This window comes from Protopterus annectens, chromosome 5.part1 (genome assembly GCF_019279795.1).
Source record: "Protopterus annectens isolate FY-2018-M chromosome 5.part1, PAN1.0, whole genome shotgun sequence".
NCBI classification, from domain to species: domain Eukaryota; kingdom Metazoa; phylum Chordata; order Ceratodontiformes; family Protopteridae; genus Protopterus; species Protopterus annectens.
Window position 1 is genome coordinate 332,720,136 of NC_056736.1, and position 20,100 is coordinate 332,740,235.

The 20,100-nt window shown below is 42.2% G+C and overlaps 1 protein-coding gene across 5 annotated transcripts in view; it reads left to right on the forward strand.

Annotated features, from left to right (window-relative positions):
- The window catches only part of ANAPC15 (anaphase promoting complex subunit 15), a 250,982-nt gene that overhangs the window by 26,230 nt on the left and 204,652 nt on the right, over positions 1-20,100 (forward strand). For all 5 annotated transcript variants that reach the window (XM_044073016.1, XM_044073014.1, XM_044073015.1 and 2 more), the window contains one exon: positions 11,225-11,345. In XM_044073016.1, the coding sequence (XP_043928951.1) occupies positions 11,226-11,345 (120 nt within the window). In that variant the 5' untranslated portion in view covers position 11,225. The remainder of the gene's footprint in view (positions 1-11,224; positions 11,346-20,100) is intronic.

Consider the following 20,100-nt stretch of genomic DNA (forward strand, 5'->3'; position numbering starts at 1 on the left):
CTTCGGAAAAGTAGATGCCAAACAAGAGTGGGCCCAGGACTGAGCCCTGTGGTACACCACTTGTGACAGGCTTTGAGTCTGACATGGCGCCAGCAACTCTGACCCTGTGGGTTCTGTCACTCAGCCAGTTTGCAACCCATCTTGTGATGTATGGGTTAACATTTAAGCTGATGAGTTTTTCAATGATACCCGAGTGGGGTATTGTATCGAAGGCCTTCGCCAGATCGAGGTAGGCTGTATGGACTGCCTTTCCTCATCAATGGCTTTGGTGACTGTTTCAAAAGTCAACCAAGTTTAGAAGGCATGATCTGCCTTTGACAAAGCCAAACTGGGATGGATCCAAAGTCTGCAAATTCCCTATGTCTTTATTTATGAGGTCCATTATGATCCTCTCCGTGGCTTTGCAGATAAGGCTTGTCAAGCTAATGGGCGGTAATTTCCAGGGTCGGTGGAGGCACCGCCTTTGTGAAGTGGGACCACAGTTGCAGTGCGCCACTCCTGGGTGCGTATCCAGAGGTAAGACTATGATTAAACAGCTGTCCTAGCTGTGGGTTTAATTCCTCGTTGAGTTCGTGGAGCACACAGCCGGGACACCATCAGGTCCCATGGATGCTGTGTTTTTGCTTTGGAGAGAGCAGTTCTCACTTGGGCGTTGGAGATGTTTGGGGGCTGCAATCGCTGGTATAGATATCTCTCCTTTTGGGAGAAGTTTGCACTGAACCTGTCAGCCAGTATGTTGGCAATGTCTGTAGGATCAGTAATCTTCACATCATTTTGAACTAGTTCTGAGCATATCTGGGAGTTTCCTCCCAGGTTTCTAACATAGCTAAAGAAGGCCTTATGATTGTCTTTTGAGTCTTTAGCTATTTTTCTCTCAAAATTTGCTTTGGATGATTTTATGAGAGCTCTTAGTTTTTACTTATAGTGATCAAGGGTGTCTTACCTTTTAAGGATTTTGCTCTATCTTGTAGTAGCTTCCTCCTTTTGTTGTAGAGTTTGTTTATGGCTGGGGTCCACCAGACTGGACGCTTGCCTTTGGTACAAAGAGTCTTTGTTTTGCTTGGGATTGCCTTATCCATGCAGTCCTGCAGGTGCTGGTAGAAGGCATTTGTAAGTGATTCAGCGGCTTGAGTACTGTTTTCCGCCGGCTCGGGGCCTTAAAGGAGACCACACTAGTCTTTAGAAGTGTGAAGTCGGCTTTCGAGAAGTTCTTTACTGTGGTCTTTTTTATTTCAGGTGGGGGTGGGATGAGGACCTCCAGCGAGATTAGTTTGTGATCTGATCTCACCAGTGAGGGGTATACTTCCGGTGTTGAACATTGTGCTCCCATGTTCGTGATGATGAGATCAAGTATGTTTTCTCCTCTTGTGGGGATGGTGACTAGTTGTTCCATGGCATTTGAGTTTATGAAATTGTCAAACAATTAGCAAGACCCCAAAGGTTCCTAAGCAAAAGAATCACATGCCTTAAGTCCATGAACTGCCAAGATAGGCTGGAAGTTGTATAGCTTTATTGAATGTCGTACAAACCTTTGAGGGCAGATCTCTGTCTTACTTGCTGCCCATTAGAGACCCAGTTGACCTGGACCTTCTCTTTCTCTGCAAGTCCAATATTGCTACTAATATGAAAACCAGGGACTAAATCTTCACCAACAGATAAATAGAGCACAGTGTAAAGGAGTGCCTCCCAAATCTTTGCGATACACTTCTCCTACATATTAAGCAGTGTAATTCACTATCTTACTTTAAAACTAGATGACTGGATGGGTATTCACAAATTTACTGTGGGTCTTATTGGTATGACCCTCCCAGAGAAGGGAGATGCTGCCCGAGGAGGGGTACTGGCAAGACATGAATGGTCATTAGACTTTTGTTGACTTTTGACTGTCTGTGAATCTAAACTGTTTTTATGACTTACTCCCTCCCATAGCTTGTCAGGAAATCTCTTCCTACCCCATAGTGATCCTGAATAGCATAAAGTTTGTCTAAGAGAATTAATTAATTTTTTAAGTATGCAGTGTGATTGCTACCAAGAACTCAGTCTAGCTTCAGTGGTAAAGTCTGCCTAAAACAGGTTATTAGACAGGAGAGCCAAAGCCTAGCTTGATGTTCAGTGGGTGAAAGGCAGTAAACATACCTCTTACCTGTATAAAGTATGTACATGAATGTGTCTGTACTGCTCTTGATCCCAGATTGTGGCTGAAAGGGTTCAATAAACAAGTCCATAGTCCATTTACCTTGCAAACAGACAGTAATAAATAATCTGTCTAGAATTTTGCAAAATGTCCCTGGTTGTGCCTGTCCCACATAAAATGTTTGATTTTTATGGTAAATCACTCAGGATCATACCTCTGAACTCTCCAGAAATTCACAAAATGCCCAGATTATTGCTTTATATTGTGATTTGTTTCTCATAAAATGTATGGTTTTCTAGCAAACCATTGAGGATTGTGCTCACTAAATTACAAGTCATTTAAGTCTGAGACTTCATAATGCTCAGAAAATGCATGCTAATGAAAAATGCTTTATTTTAGCAGCTTTCTAAGTTTATAAGAGGAATGTTATAAATATGTACCTGATTTTGCCCCTTAATCCCCCCATTATTTTTGGCTTTTTTTCCAGAATTCTTAAGCAAAAGATCAGAGGTATGCTGGGGATTATAGTCTGTCACTAATGCCAGACGTTAAAATTTAATAAATCAGGTTCTGTATCAACAAGCCTTTTCTGAACAATAGAAATGACGTAATTTAAAAATTGTCCTTTGGTTTTTGAACCTTGATTCCTGGTGTTATTTTGACTTTTTTTTTTTAATTCCTGAGGAAAAATCGGTTTGATATGCCTCCAAAAAGAACTCTCAGAGACGTTTCCAGGGTAATCTTAAGTTTGGGCAGCTAGAAGAAGACTACTCAGATTGTCTTCCAGCTGTCGGAGATTACCTCAAAATGTTGGTGAGATTGTTTCTTTGTAATCGCTATGTCAGCAGATGTTTCAGGGCACATTGACCCCCCCCCCCCCACCCCATCCTATGGTTCCAGCACCCATGCTTTACATTCTACCAGAAGCCTCCCAGTTTAACATAGAATGTTAAAGATTTGATTGTGTAACAGAATGCATCCTGTTGCTCTGGGTTTGATCCCCCTCACTTTCTGCCTGCCTTTTCTAGAACTTGGAAGTATGTTAGTTGATCAAACAGTTTTACATTAGAACTGTATAATTCCAGCAGGCATATATATTTTGAATGTTTTTATCAAAATTTATCATTCAGTAAAATAGACAATGGAATTTGACTTCTTTTTGTGTTTGAAGTGGTTTGGGTTTGTGCAACTGGTTTTGTTTTTACTATTTTTGGGATCAGAATTATTAGCAGTGCAGCAAGAAGGGGTTTTCAGTGAAAGTGGTGGTTGCCCTTTTGTTAATGACTGTGCAGATACTGAGGTAATATATTTAAGTAAATTATGTGTGTGTTTTCCCAGTGAAATTGTATTTTTACATAGAATAGTTTTGGTAGTTTTGTTTCCTTTCTTCTTTTTGTTTAACATTATTTGTAAAATTTTACAGCTTGCTAACAAACAGATATGAAATCACAACATGCTCCAAATAGAAAGGATAGCAAGTGTCCTGCATAGTCTGTTCTATAATCCAGTGTTAGTTTTTAGTGTGAGGAGTTAGGATGGTGTAGTCACTTTTACATGCCAAAGCCGTCTAACTATACACCTTAGCTTAAGTTGTAAATCTACTGTAATACATTTGTGTCTTCGCTCAAAAGTTCACTGTAAAAAAAAATATCAACATCATTTGTTGACAAGCGACCAGGTGTTCAGGTTTCTGAAGTTTTGTTCTTTTTGTCTCAGTTATTTGAAAGTCGGTTATGTGACAGTCGATCATTAGAAGTAGACCCCATATAAAGTAATTTACAGACCTACATATTTATTTATGTATTTTACATTTGTTTACTGGGCTAGTCCGACTGGGACAGTGCCCATTTTCAGCGGAAGCCCGGGGAGAAAAGCTCCAGCCTAAGCTGACATACAACATCATCACATCAAGTAATAGAAATTATAGACAAAAAATTAGTACTACACATTTACAGGATAAAAATGCAAAAACAAAAATATATACATAGTACCAAACAGGACAAGACTTTAAACACTTGAGTATGGACAAATATATGGCTGAGTACCAAACAGGACAAGACTTTAAACACTTGAGTATGGACAAATATATGGCTGAACTTGTATATGTGGAGGAAATTAAGTAGGGAGAATTACTTAGGCAAAGTAGTGCATAGTTAGTAATACTTCCTTTGTGAGAGTTGCAGCTGGGAATGTAACTACTTATAGAGAACTAGTGTTGTTAGAAGGGATATGTTAACAGAGTTAGTACATACAGCCAAATTGTATAAGTAATGTAAAGTTAATAATTAACCTGGAGTATTACGTGTGCAAAGCCAGGATTCAAATAACTCTTTTGAGAGATATTTTGAAATGATTAGGATTGCTTATGGATCTAATTTTATGTGGAAGGGTATTCCAATTTTTAGCAGCAAAGTTAGAGTAGAGAGTTGCCAGTTGTATTGGATACTTTCATTACTCGGAGTAAGTCTTTGTTAGATGATGGAAGTCTACGAATGTTAGAGTAGGGTTATAGAAGAATTTTTAGGGAAGTGTAAAAGGAAAAACATCAAAGATCAATGCACGTTAGGTTCAAGCAAGGCACCCTTTATTACTTGCAGCAAGGAGACAAAGCATGTAGGTACAAGGTTTGTCTAACTTTCTGGAGATCAGTATGTTATTCTTATACAGTTCTCTTCATGTCACACAGAAAATGTTACTAATCTACTGCTGACGTAGTTGGACACAGCTTTCTGTATGTTACACAGAAAATGTTACCAGACTTATTGCTGACATGGTCAGATTATTGCTGTCTTGCAAAAACATTTTGAGAAAAACAACCTGGCCTTGGGCTTATTTTAGCCGTCCTTGATTCTTCAATTCTTCAGTTGTACAGTTCTAATACATGCGTTACATTTTGTGTAGATTCAAGGTACATTTCTAGCTTTGGTACAAGTAATGCTGACTATAGTTTAAGCTTTCAAACATCTATTGTTTTCTTTATCTAGGCTTATAGCAGCTGCACATTTTCTCATGGCATAAGCAGAATAAAATGTCTCTTATTAAGTTTCTAGTAGCTGCACATATTTTCATGGCATATGCAGAATTAAGTGTCTTTTATTAAAGTTCCTAGTAGCTGTGCAGATTCATACAACATGAACAGAATAAATGTATTAACCCTTTTAAGCCTTGAATGCACTAAGTATGCATATTGCTATTATGCATTTTTCTAACAGGAAGGCACATTGTCAGGATTGTGCATGATTTTGTGAGCCATTATTAACTGATTATAGTTCATAACATGAGGTAGTTCCAACTAAGAAAGATTTTTAAAGCATTGATAGTGATGTGTTAAATGTGTGGAATCTGTCGCAAATTTGGCAATCTTATTGTAACGTGATTCTAATTTACTTCTGACTTTTTGAGGTTATTGTTATCTGACTTGTATAAAATGAAATGCTGTATGGAATTGATAATATTTTAAAGCAAAACTGAAGAAAGGGCAAGGAGAAAGAGCATTGCTCAAGTGTATAAAATGTAAATAAGTGGGTTAACGGGAATAGGCCATGTTATCTGACTTGTATAAAATGAAAGTGCTGTATGAAAGTGATAATATTATAAAGCAAAAGTGAAGAAAGAGCAAGGAGAAAGGCTATTGCTCAAGTGTATAAAAAGTGGTATTAATGTGAATAGGCCATGTTTTCAACAGATGATAAGGTTAGATCCGGCTGCTATACTGATCACAATTCAGAATTCCTGTGTATTAGCATTATTCTTATTAATATAGCAGGACTATTTAAGAAGGAATTATTGATGTCTTTCCATTTCACTGTTTACAGTAGGGATCCCCTGCCTAGGGCAGCCTGACATCTAGCCAATATACCTAAGCCTTTAGGTCACTTAAGGTACGCTGTACATCATACACATGCTCCCTGCATGTAGCATAGGGCATAAAGGTGACGTCAAGACTTGCCGTTCTCAGAACTTCTTTGCCACCAGTCCGAACGCCATCTTTTGATTGTCTGCCTGAAAGTCCACTTCGTTTGCTGGTTCAACAAGCCATTTTCAGATAAGCGCCCTTTTGTGATTTTTGTTCTTATCTTTTTTTTTTCCTTTTGTTTGTTTTTGTAGGGTTTCTTGTAATCCAGAAAGGGTAAATGCCAGTGTGGGAGACAGATTCCCTATAAAGATAGTCACTAGCAATGCTTATTTTGTATCAGTGCTTCCCGTGACCATATGTTGTGTTCCATTTGTCAGACTTTCTTCCCAAAGACTCTCCGTAGTGGGCTTTCCCCTTTGGCCCTGTATTTAGAAAACCAATGTCTTAAGCTCTTAGCAAAAGACACTATGGAGGTAACTTCTTGCTTCGAGGGTCAGCTTTCCGTGAAGAAGAAGGCCAAGAAGTCTAGGTATGATTCTTCCACTGTACCACCTCTGTCAGGTGTCTCTTTCCTTTTGCTGTTCCTCTAGTTTTGGCTGCCTTGTTAGATGCCTTGTTTACTGCGTCTAAGGTTGCAGATTCCGAGTCCCCTGCCCCCCAGAAACCTGATAGGATTTATAGGGTGCGTGAAGATAGCAAATTTCACTGTAGATGTCCTTCTGCTGACCCCTCTGTGGTGTCTGACAAGCCATCTCAGTTACTACCCTCTACAAAGTTATTTCCGTCTGATAAAGACAGCAGAACTATGGAAAGACTGGGTAAGAAGGTTTATACCTCCGCTACCCTTGCTTTTAGGGCTGAGAGTTATCAGACCCTTATGTCAAGATATATTTTGGCTCTTCTGTCAGGTAATTTCTGACCTTCCTAATTCTGAAGGAAAGACTTCTGCTCTATCCTTGTTAGGGGGACGACTTCTGAGGTGGCTCACCATTCTATCAAGTGCAGTTATGATGCAGCAAATGCTTCTACTAAAGTTGCTGCTTTTGGTTCTGTGCTGAGGAGATATTCCTGGCTTTGTCCCCAACTTTTGACTGATGATATTAAGACTAAGTTGATGGCTGTTCCTCTGGGTAACGGACACTTATTTGGTGCAGCTGCTGATTATCTTTTTTAAGTGTCTTCAGGATAAGGGCAAGGCTGTACAAGAACTAAAACATGTTTTTGTTTTTCCTGTGCCTAAATTTCAAAGGAATTGCCCTAATAAAACTGCCCTTTGTTCGTAGGTAGTCTCGCTCTACTTCCAAGGGTAAAAAGGGTGGGAAACAGGCTCCTCGTGCTAAATCTACCCAGATTGCTGTGACACAGAAATCTTTTTCCTGACAAACCAGGTGCTGTCTGATTTTAACCTGTTTTTCTAAGCCACATTACTCTTTTTCTTCATCTTTCCTATCTCTTCCAGTTTATACTCCGGATTCCTGGGTTCTGACGGTTGTCCGCCTAGGATACTACATGGTTTTGAAATCTCTTCCCTCTTTCAGCCCCCTCAGGAAGAGTTGGCATTTTTTCCAAGGGGTGCTTCAGGATCTTTTGACTCTGTGGGAGCTATTAGTTTCTCAAAGGGGAAAGGGATTTTACTCCAGAATGTTTTTGGTCCCCAGAAAAGAAGGCACTTGGAGATCCAGTCTAGATTTCTCTTGCCTAAACACATTTCTGAAGGTCCCTTCCTTTCAGATGTTGTCCCTTCAGACTTGCTGCCTCTGATGCTTCCTCAGGCTTTTCTGCCATCTCTGGACCCCAAGAATGCTTGTCTTCATATCCCTATTCATCCCCTTTTCAGGAAGTTTTTACATTTCTCTGTTGCTTCCTGGCACTTTCAGTTCTCTGCTCTGCCCTTTGGACTTTCTGTTGCCCCAAGGATCTTCACCAAATGCCTCACTCCTGTGATTGCTTTTTGCAGGTTAACAGGGGATGCAGGTCTTTCCCCTACTTAGACTGTTTCCTTTTTCAGTTATTTTCCCCAGAGATTCTACTGCAGCATCTTAACTTTATCATTTCTCTCTTGCGAGGCCAGGGTTTCACTATAAATTTCTAAAAGTCCTTTCTGACTCCTTCACAGGATCATGTATTTATGGGGTGCAGGATCCAGACTGTTCCAGTGCTGGCATCCCTGCCTCCTCCCAAGACCTTAACTCTCATTTCTGTCTTTCAGTCTCTTCTTCTTCTGGCCTCTATCACAGCCATGAAGTTTCTGATCGCTCTATGTTTTTTGGCCTTCACCATTCCTGTGCTCCCTTTTGCCAAACTTCACATGAGAAAACTTCAGTGGTTTCTAAAGTCAGTTTGGCTTCAGCATTCTCATCCCCACGACTTCTTAGTTCCTCTTCTTCCATGCCTGAAGCCGGAAGTTCAGTGGTGGATTCAGCAGTGGACTCTCAATCCATTGCATCAGTTTTAACCCCCTCTTCCCTCTCAGGAGCTGTTCACAGATGGTTCAGACTTGGGATGGGGAGCTTCCTTCGGCTCTCTAAAGGTGCAGGGTCTTTGGTTGCCTCAACAAAGGAAACACCACTTCCGTGTCAAAGAGATGAGAGCTCTTCTGCTGGCTCTTCAAGCTTTTCACCCTTTGTTCTCCCCAGGGCCTCTCAAGGTATTTACAGACAATACCACAGTAATGTGGTTTGTCAGCAAGCAAGGAGGGAAGAGAGCTTCTGTACTATGTCGGTTGACACTTCCAGTGTGTGAACTAGCTATCTAGTGTCATGTGACGCTTCAGGCAGTTTACATTCCCTCAGGTTAGAGCATTGTGGCAGACTCTCTTTGAGAAGGTCCGTAACACAACCCCATGAGTGGATGCTCCACAGGGATGTGTTTCTGGATATTGTCCACCAGTCGGGTACTCCTAAAGTGGATCTTTTTGCCTCCCCTCTGAACAGACAGCTTCCTCTTTCTTGTGCCAGAGTCTCAGGTCCTGTGGCCTGGAAGGTGGATGCCATCTCTTTTGCATGGAAAGGTTTGTTTATTTATGCCTTTCCTCTCTTTCCCCTCATTCCAAAAGTCCTGTTCAGAATACAACAAGATGCTACCAAAATCTTGCTGGTGACTTCCTTTTGGCCCAGACAGCCTTGGTTCCCTCTTCTGCATTTATCCAAGGGCAGTCATCACAAGTTGCCTCACAGAGTGGACCTGCTTACAAGACAAGTGATCTCTCATTCATCCCCACCTGTCCACTCTTCAGCTGACACTGTGGGTGATCATGCTTTTTTTCTGAGGATGTGCTTAGGGTCCTGCAGGAGGCCTGGAAGCCCACAATTAGGAAATCTTATTTATCCAGTTGGAAAAGGTTTTCTGTTTGTCTTTCCTGTAACCTGGATCCACTTTCTGTAGATGTTCCTTTGGTTCTGTCTTATGTGTGTGACCTGCTCAATGCTGGTTTGGCTTATTCTTCTGTTAAGGCCCACTTATCAGCTATTTCTGCTTGTCTGCCTTTATCACCTCCTTTTGCTTCTAGATTTGAGGCCAACAGTTTCTTAAAGACATCCTTCAAGTTAGGTCTCCCAGGAAGCCTGTCCCTCCTCCCTGTGATCTTAATTTTGTTTGGGAAAAGTTGACCCAGGCCCCCTTTGAGCCTGCAGCTTCAGCTTCTTTACAGCATTATTTTTGGAAGACTGTAGTTTTGTTAGCACTTACTTCTGTCAGATGGGTGTTTGAGCTTCAAGTCTTTATGGCTTGTCCTCCTTTTTGTCGTATTCCCTAAGGACAGGGTGTCCCTTCATACTAATCCTTCTTTTGTGACAAAAGTGGTGAATGAGTTGCCTCTTAAACAAGCTGTTCATTTGCTCACTTTTTTCCCTTCTCCACAATCTGCTAGTGAGAAGGTGCTGCACACTTTGGATGTGCATAGGCAACTCAGATTTTATATGGATAAGACTAAGACTTTTTTCGTAAATCTGATCAGCTCTTTGTCTTCTTTCATCCTAGATCCTTAGGATTGGCTGTTTCCAAGCAAACTATTTCTTCTTGGATATCTAAAGCCATTTCATTTTGTTATTTCTTTCATGACAAGAATCTTTCTTCTTCTAAGGCTTACTCGACTAGGGCTGTGGCTTCTTCTTGTGCTTTTTTTAAGGGTTTGCATACTAACTGTATTCCTGAGGCAGCTACCTGGACTTCTGTACATATGTTTACCAACCACTTTAAGTTGGATGTGATATCCAGAGTTAGAGCTGTTTTTTCTTGGGGGCATTCTTCATGTGTTTCTAGAGAGCTCTGCTGGCCCTTCCCTCTCCCTATCCTCTTCCTGAGCTTTTGCACTCTTCCTATTGTAAGGAATACTGCAACAGTGAAATGAAAGGACATAACACAGTTTTGTAAGAACTTATCATTACAGTAGATGTTATTCTCTTCACTGTTGCAGTATTCACTACCTCCCTCCTCCCCCTGGTTCTTTTTTCTCCTAGATGTATTTGTTACTTCTCTACTCTTTGGACTGGCATTCCTACTGGGGCTGTCAGTTCTTAGGATGTTATGTCCTGATATCACCTTTATGCCCTACGCTATACTTGGGGTACACACATGTGACATATGGTGTACTACTCATTTACTCCAATGGAACTCGGGAAGGTTGCAATGTAACTTCCAATGGGCAGAGCCTAAGCCTTTTCACAGAATCGAATTACGTCCTCACATTTCAAACTAATGTTCATAATCTCTGGAACATTGTGGATTATTAAAGAAGTATAAATGGCAAACTCTTCAGCACAAACTATTTTTATAGTGGTAGTATTCTTTATGTTTTAGGTCTTAAACTGAATTTTATAAGTCACAGTAAACAGTTGTGCAAATTTTCTGACATCTCCAACAAGCAAAATTAGTCTGGTTTCCTGATAGGCTATTCATGACACCCGATTGTATGTCCATGTGCACATTTCTGTGCAAATGCTCACCGTTTTGGAGACACATTACTTTGGAGTGTGACTTCAAGAGCAGCTCTGTTTCATTTCTGCTAAGGTTTGTTTTGGAAATTGATACCATTGGTTTATCTTCATGCCGCTCTAGATAAATTCCTTAACTTGATTGATGCTGTCACGTGAAAAAATATGTGCTTAGTGGATCTTAGCTTGTTAAAACAAAAGTTAGACAATTTAAATTTGGCTTTTGTAATCTGTTTTTATTTGCATTAGGTAAGATTGATAGGGAGATGGTTTAGTTTTAATAGGTTCTTTATCTTTTAACAGAATGTCTACGCTCTTTCCTTCCCTATTTCCACGAGTAACTGAGACGTTGTGGTTTAATTTGGATCGTCCATGTGTTGATGAGAATGAACTGATTCAGCAAGAACAGCAACACCAGGCTTGGGTAATAAATGCATATTTATCTGTAAAAGCAGAACCATTCAAACTTATTGCAAAACTTAGTAGCAAAGAGCATCTTTAAGTAATTAAGGATGTCAGCTGTGGTATGATGTTGAGCTCATGGCAAGAAAAAATAGTCTAGTGCTCCCATTTGGCATGCATCAGTAGTTGTCCAAGCAGCAATTGAAAATGTCTACTGTGGGAAGTCTGAGAAGGCCATGAAAAAAGTGCTGAAAATTACCTTTGCTGGGATAGTACATGATAAGTTTAGTAGGTTAATGAGTAGAAGTTCACGACATAGCTGAAAAAACTGTGCCTGCTTTAAGTGAGGAAAAAGAGCAAGATTTGTGTTTTTTAGGAGTGAGAAAAGGGAGATGTATGTCAGAGTGGTAGAAGAAAAGATGCAATGAAAAGTCTGCGTATGCTAGTATTTGTGTTTTTGTTTTATGGTTCATATACATGATTTTTTTATTGTTGTTGTTATGGTTGTAATCTTTACCTGTTAAATTTGAGGACTTTTAGCCATAGGCTCAAGACTGTAACAAGACTTGCCCAGACCTCCAGCTTCTGTCCCTATCCCATAGTGCTCCATGCTTTCTGTCAAACTCTCATTTTGCTTGTAGCTGAAGGTGCCTTTTTCCTGTTTCCATTTGTGGCCTTTCTGATGGTGTTTGCATAAGTCTTATAAACAGTTGATGTCCTTCAAGGATGCATCTGCAGTCATAACATATGAATTGTCCTGCCTCAGGCAGCCCTTCGGTCGGCCGGATTCCAAAGTCTGGGTCTGGCCTCGGCTGATGTCGCACTTTCCCCGACGTCAGAGCGTCTGGGGTATAAAAGCATCAGCCGACGCCATTTTCCTCAGTCTTTCTTGCCGCGCGGTGCCCGAAGCAGAAGCTGTTCGCAAGTGCCGGTCGGTCAGATCCAGTGATTTCAGCTACCGAAGACTTTGAAAAAAGCTAAGTACCCCGTTGGGGACTCTTTCTTGCCTCAGCCGATGTCAGACAAAGTAAATAATTGTTTAACTTGTGGGAAACAAATACCTCATAAGGATTTCCATTCTTACTGCCTTCCTTGCTTAGGCCCAGACCACGACGTATCGGCCTGTTTAGCCTGTGCCTCCTTCAACCGACGAACTCTTAGACGTCGGTCGGAGTTTGCAGAGGAATTTTTTGGAGCCGCTTTTGCTTATAAAATGCCGTTGGAGACTCCGACTTCGCATATGGTCAAAAAACGCAAGGAAAAGGACCGACACTCGCGGCCCGCGGTTTCGGCTGAAACCACGGCTAGGCCTACCGCGAGTGTCTCTGTTTTGGCCGAAACCGAGTCCTTGGCGATTCCTTCTTCCGAAACCATACTTCCGACCACCGAGGCCCGAGAGGCCCAGGCTGAGTCGGCTTCAGAACTACCTACCGAAGCTAGTGTGCAGGAATTGTCCGACACCATACCTTTGGACATTTCTACCCCTGCACGTGGGGCAGCTAGGCCTCCTGCTTCCATGTCCATTAAGGCCTTTTCAAGGGGTAAAGCTGCCAAACTTTCAAAAGCTTTGCCTCCCCAATCTACCTCCCAGAGGCCTACCTCTAGTTCACAGACCTTATTTCCTTAATTAGGGGTTCACAACCTCACCCAGACAGGGCCTCTCAACCTCCTCCAGACAAAAGGCCCAGGACTGACCCCTCTGATCCACACTCCTCAGATGATTCCACGGATGGATCTGAGTTGTCAGACCACCAGGAAGGGGCTTACTCGCCTTATGAGGATTCAGATGCAGAGGAATCTATCCCTTCGGCCTCCCCTCCTGAGGAGTTTTCCTTTGGTGAGACTCTACACTCCATGAGAGAGCATTTTCAATGGCAAGGTCAGGATTTCTCTGATTCTAGAAAAAGATTAATGACCTTTTTGCATTTGCCTCAGCATAGGCCCTTAGCTATACCTCCTGTTCTAAATGTAATTGATGATGTGTACAATGATGTCAGTACGGCCCCTGATACTCTCTCTCCGGCCCCTGCCAAGCCTGACAGATACTACAGGGTTCCGGATTCTCATTTCCACTTGTATAAAGCCCATTCTGCAGACCCAGAAACTATTTCTCAGGGCCCTAAAGGGGTTGCGGCCGCTACTGCCAAAAATCCTCTACCCTCTGACAGAGAGTCTAGAGCTTTAGAGAGATGGGGAAAGAAGGTGTATACTTCTGCAACTCTTTCTGTCAGGGCATTAAACTGTCAATTTCATATGATACAGTACCAGGAATATTTGTTAGATGAAATGAATAAGAAACTTTCTTCTCTTGAGCCCCTAGACTGTAAATCCCTTCAGGATTTGGTACACAACTCACAACAGGTTAGTAATCATTTCTTAAAATGTGGCTATGATGCACTGGAGGCTTCATTTAGATCAGCTATGACTGGGGCAGTTATTCGTAGGCATGCCTGGCTGAAGGAGCAATCCTTGCCAGACCATGTCAAAGCTAAACTCCTGGATGCTCCAATGGAGAAACAAAATTTATTTGGCTCCTCTGCTCAGGAGACCTTAAAAAAGGTTGAAGAAAAGGCAAAATCTGTGCAAACAGTTAAAGATTTCCTGCAAGTTCAACCACCGAGATTCAGCAGAAACTGGCCTACTAAGAATTGGTCCTTTCCAGACTCGGACAGAGCCCAGAGAGGCAGGAACAGGCGCCCTAGAGGCAGAGGTCAATCGAAGGGCTCATACAGAGGCCGTCAGTGGCAGCCTGCCAACCAGAGGAGTAGTGCAACAGCAACAACAACAACTACTACACCAGGTCAAGGTCAATGACTTAACTCTGATTCCGCCTACCAGGGATCAGCTAGAAGCACCCTTGGGCGGAAAGCTGGCTTTATTCTCAAAAAACTGGCATTATATCACAAAGGATACATGGACACTGCAAATAATAGACAAAGGATACAGGTTCCACTTTCACACTTTGCCAAAAAGAGGCGGAATGCCAAACTTTCCACCAAATCAGAGGGCAGAGGCTTTAAAACAAATCAGCAATTTACTTCAGATGAAAGCTATAGAAAAGGTACCATGTTCAGAACAAGGCCAAGGATTTTACTCCAGACTATTCCTTGTACCAAGAAAGGAAAATCAATGGAGGCCTATTCTCGACCTGTCCGCACTGAACACTTATCTCATTGTGCCAAAATTCAAAATGCTGACCCTACAGCAACTTCTTCCCATGTTGGGCAAGGAGTCTTGGCTGGTGACTCTAGATCTCAAGGAGGCATACCTGCACGTCCCTATTCGACCAAACTGCAGAAGACACCTCAGATTTCTTGCAGGATCAGAGCATTATCAATTCTCAGCATTGCCCTTTGGCTTATCTACTGCGCCCAGAGTATTCACAAAATGCCTGGCATCAGTAATTGCACATTGCAGACTACAGGGAATTCAAATTTACCCATACCTGGACGACTGCCTGATACAAGCGGACAACAAGGAAAATTTGATAAAGGACTTGGCCTATGCCATACACCTGCTACAGTCCTTGGGATACACAGTCAACATCCAAAAGTCAAGACTAGTACCATCCCAAAGGATAACCTTTTTGGGTGCAGATCTGGACACAACCACCCAAATGGCCTTTCTCACAGAAGAAAAACAAAAACAACTTCCAGATTACTTCATGATTCTGGCAAGACAAACTCAGCTTACTGCAAGGAAAATCCTGCAGGCCCTGGGTTACATGGCATCCTGCATAATTCTAATACCACATGCCAGGCTGCATATGAGGAAATTACAATGGTACCTCAGGAGTGTATGGTCTCAGCACAGTCACAGTTTAGAAACCATGATACCAATCATTCCATGCCTTCAAAAGGAGTTCATGTGGTGGGCTCAGGCCTGCCGGTCCAACAGAGGGTTGCCTTTCAACAAACCAAAACCAAGGCAGACCATCACCACGGACGCCTCAGACCGAGGATGGGGAGCACACATGGAGGACAAATGTATCCAAGGCCTATGGCCTCATGGACAGCTAAGCATGCACATAAACCAAAAGGAAATGCTGGCAGTGAGGCATGCAATCGAGGCATTCAAGCCCTTCCTTTAACAAGGACACCTGTTAAGAAGGACAGACAACACCACGGTCATGTGGTACATAAACAAGCAGGGAGGCACGCATTCCTACCCTCTATGCCGGATGGCTATGAATCTGTGGGAACTATGCCTGAATCTCAATATCCAACTACAGGCCCAATTTGTGCCAGGGAAAGAAAATACACTGGCGGACAGCTTAAGCAGAACTACCATGGATGCACACGAATGGATGCTGCACCCAGACATCTTCTAACTCATAGCAAAGACATGGGGAATGCCGGAGATAGATTTGTTCGCCTCCCCACTCAACAATCAACTGAAGACATTCTGCTCAAGGACATACCACCCGCAAGCTTGGAGGGTGGACTTTCTCTCTTTCAGCTGGAAAGCCCTAACAGTATATGCCTTCCCACCTCTCCCATTGATGTACAAGGTTCTACTGAAGATCAGGGAGGAACAGCCAAAAGTGATACTAATAGCTCCGGACTGGCCAAGACAACACTGGTATCCATTATTGAGAAGCATGTCTCAGGCAAAATCATGGCCTCTCCCCCTATGGCCTCTTCTTCTGACGCAGAACAATTTCAAGACCCTGCATCCCAACTTGAAAACATTGCAGCTAACTGCCTGGAAAATTCCTTAAATCCCAATCAAACTGTTTTATCTCAGAGGGTGAAGGACATTATCCTGAGGCTCGCAGGCCTTCCACAAGGAAGACATACTCAGCTAAATGGAAGAGATTTCTCATTTGGAGCACATCAAAGGGCACAGATGTCACAGTGGCAAACCTAACACATACCCTAGAATACTTAGCAGAATTGTTCCACAATGGCCTGTCCTATTCTTCCATTAAGATTCATGCTTCAGCAATTTCAGCAGAATACAATGTGGATCCACCTATCTTCTCACACCCTCTCCTCAGACAATTTCTGAGAGGAATCAAAAATATTAAACCTCCAAGAAGACCCCCTCTACCTACCTGGGATCTCAACTTTGTGCTGGAGAAACTGACACTACCTCCTTTTGAACCAGCAGCATCAGCAGATCTACAGTTTCTATCTTGGAAAACTGCATGCCTTCTGGCAATCACATCAGCAAGAAGAGTATCTGAGTTACAAGCATTAATAGCAGTGCAGCCTTTTCTTATTTTCCACCAGGACAGGGTGTCACTAAGAACCAATCCTACTTTTATGCCAAAGGTGGTATCTAGGATATCCTTGAACCAAGCTATTCACTTGCCTACCTTCTTCCCTAATCCACAGAATAGAGGGGAAAAACTTTTGCACACCCTGGATATACACAGGCAACTACGCTACTACTTGGACAGAACAAAAACTAGCAGAAAAACTGACCAACTTTTTGTAGCATATGCAACTGGGGTGCAAGGAAGAGCAATTTCCAAACAGGCAATTTCAAAATGGATAGGAAATTCCATTCGCTTTTGCTACTCCTTTCATGGAAAGACAGTTCCTGAAAGAATACTACTCCTTTCATGGAAAGACAGTTCCTGAAAATATCAGGCCTCACTCCACAAGGGCCACGGCCACCACTACAGCCTTCCTACGGGGGGTGGCTACCAAGGACATTTTAGAGGCTGCTACTTGGAGCTCCGTGCATACATTTGCCAAGCATTACAATCTACCTTTATACTCTAGATCCAGAGCAGGGTTTGCAACTGCAGTACTGCAGGGGATCTTAACTACGTCATCCTTTTCTTAGTACCTCCTCCCCCAGATTGGCTATGGTATTCTACCCATATGTTATGACTGCAGATGCATCCTTGAAGGACATAGTACAGTTTTGTACCTACCATAAATGTAGATGTCCGATAGGTATGCATCTGCAGTCAGGATTACCCTCCTTCCCCTCTGTGGTATTCCTAGGGTGCTTACCCCTCTTTTAGCTAGCTGGGGGAATCTATTATGGTGTATTTGTTTGTTTGCTTATACATGTATATAATTTGCAAATGTTTGGAACTTTTCAGCATTTATCCAAATTTAGCCTTCCTAGAGGGCACCTGGCATCTGGGGCAAGAAAAACTGAGGAAAATGGCGTCGGCTGATGCTTTTATACCCCAGACGCTCTGACGTCGGGGAAAGCGCGACATCAGCCGAGGCCAGACCCAGACTTTGGAATCCGGCCGACCGAAGGGCTGCCTGAGGCAGGACAACCCATATGTTATGACTGCAGATGCATACCTATCGGACATCTACATTTATGGTAGGTACAAAACTGTACTTTTTTTCTTCCCTTTGACTAGATCTTACCATTTTTTAAAGGTTAAAATTGTTTCTCCTTCTGTCCTCCATGGACACAGTGGTTCAATGCCTTTTTCATTTACACTGCCTTGTTTAATTTTTATTTTTCTTGTGTTAATAATTTGTCTGTTTTAGGTTGATAGACTGATAGTTTACTTTTGGTTAGTATTATGGTGTGTGCTGGGGGGGGTAGTGTTATTGTTTTGGGTAGATTGCCTTTGCCTGCTATTTTCAGGTTCATCTTACTAACTGAAATGGGAAATTGTTCGTGCTTTTTGGAATCTGAATAATCTAGTCACAAGTTCCTGTCTTGTGGATCATTGTGCAGAATCTATGGAGTGCTTGGATATAGAACATCTGATTGTGACATTTACAAGATCTTTGGTAAAAGGACTACTGAGGACTGATAAAAGTTGGTCTTGGAGGCTCTTCTGCCTAGTAATGGGGGCAGGAGGCAGGAAGTTTCTAAAGCTGTGTTCCAAAAGTCTAAAGATAGGCTTAAAACAGGCTTTTAATAGATAGACTTTAAACCTGATAAACCTACCAACATAGTGAAAGAAGCAAAGGAAACTATAAAGGTGTTACTGATCAATGCTAGAATTCTGAATGAGAAACTCCATTCCTTACAAACCTTTCTCACCCTGGAAGACATTGACAAGTGTGTAGTGACTGGGACATAGTTGAAAATAGTGGAGAACACGCAGGCTGTGCAGGGCTATAATGCCTTCTATACATTTAGACCAGCTACTGTGCGGCAGGGGAAAAAAGGTGGAGGTGTATCAGTCTATATTAAGACGAGATTCACATCAAGGCTGGTTATTTATTTATTTTATTGTACATTTGTTAACCAGGAAAGTCCGACTTGGAACGAAGCCAAATTTTCAGCATCAGCCCGGGGAGAAACACTCCAGACGCGTGTCTTTGAAATTGGGAGGAAGCCGTAGCACCCGGAAGAAACACACACGAGCGCAGGGAGGGCATGCAGACTCCACACAGAAGGCACTCTAGCTGAGAATCGAACAGGAGAACCTCTTGCTATGAGACGACAACGCTACCGCTGCACCACTGCCCTGTCCAACAAACAGTTGCATGATACACTAGAGCTTCATGTCCAAATAACCATTAGAAAGGTCTTTTAACATATTATTAGCCATAAAACTCCATCCATGGAAAAACAAAGCAACAATGCCTATCTGCAGGAATTAGAAACACTCAGTATTAAACCCAATACCATTTTCTTAGGTGATATAAGCTATTCAACTATAGACTGGGAAATCTACACCACCACTAGTGCACAAGCAGAGATTTCTGGACTCTATTCCAGGGCACTTGTATTGACAATTAGTCAGACTACCCACTAGGGGGAATAACATCTTAGATCGTTACTAATATGGGAGCATCTTGCACCATCCCTTCCATATCTTCATCATTTGTTAGGTCTGACCATAAAACAGTCTTCGAAATAAAACTGAAACCAGAGATCCCTTCTGCCCAAGGTACCTTTAGAAATTTCTTTAAGACAAACTACCTACTCCTAAGTGATACATTAGCAAGCTTCAAATCCCCACCAAACCTACTTAACTCCACTGAATATGCAGAAATGTACATCACCACAGTGTACCAGCATGTAAACAGCTGCACAGATGCAGCTGTACCCTGTAGGAACAAGTGCAGAGAAAATCCACATAGTGGAACACGGGTATATATCAGAACATCGAAGGCTGATAAGTCCGAAGCTCGCAACTTTGAACTTCAAACCTCGAAAGCTGACAACATCGAACCACAGAACGGAGATCGCCATAGAGTGCGGGAAGGGAAGATTTCCCTTTACTGCACTATAGTGCGATCTCGGAGTTGGTATATTTAAGTAGCGGGGGGTGTGGGGAGTGCAGGGGGGGCTTGCCCCCCCCCCCTGCATAGAGCATTTTTTAGGTGGGAAGGAGTAGTTAGTATTTTTTTATTTGTCCATTCAATGTTGTCAGCTTTCGAGGTTTGCAGTTCGAAGTTGTGAGCTTCGGATTTGTAAGCTTTTGATCATCTGATATAGACCCGTGGAACACTAGTATTTATAAAGCTTTATAGTAACAAAAAAAAAATAAAAATTTTTGATCAAAAGTAAGGAGAATAATTCTCAGAATGTTAGAGCCCTTATCACTGAAATAAACAAGCAAATTAGGAGCTTAATAAAATCCACCAAAGCCAAGTTTGAGGTTAAAGTAGCTACCAAAGACATTTACAAGATGGTTCTTGGTTATGTTCTTAATCTGAAACGCACAACGCAGAAATTCTCTGAGCTGAACTGAGAATGATGTTACCTACACTGTAGCTGAAGATAAGGCTCACCTGCTGGCTGATAAATTTAGCTCTGTTTACCCTCTGTGCCATCTGTCTGTCCCTCAGGATATACCTGAAACTATCTCACCTCCAGGTATCACACAAGAC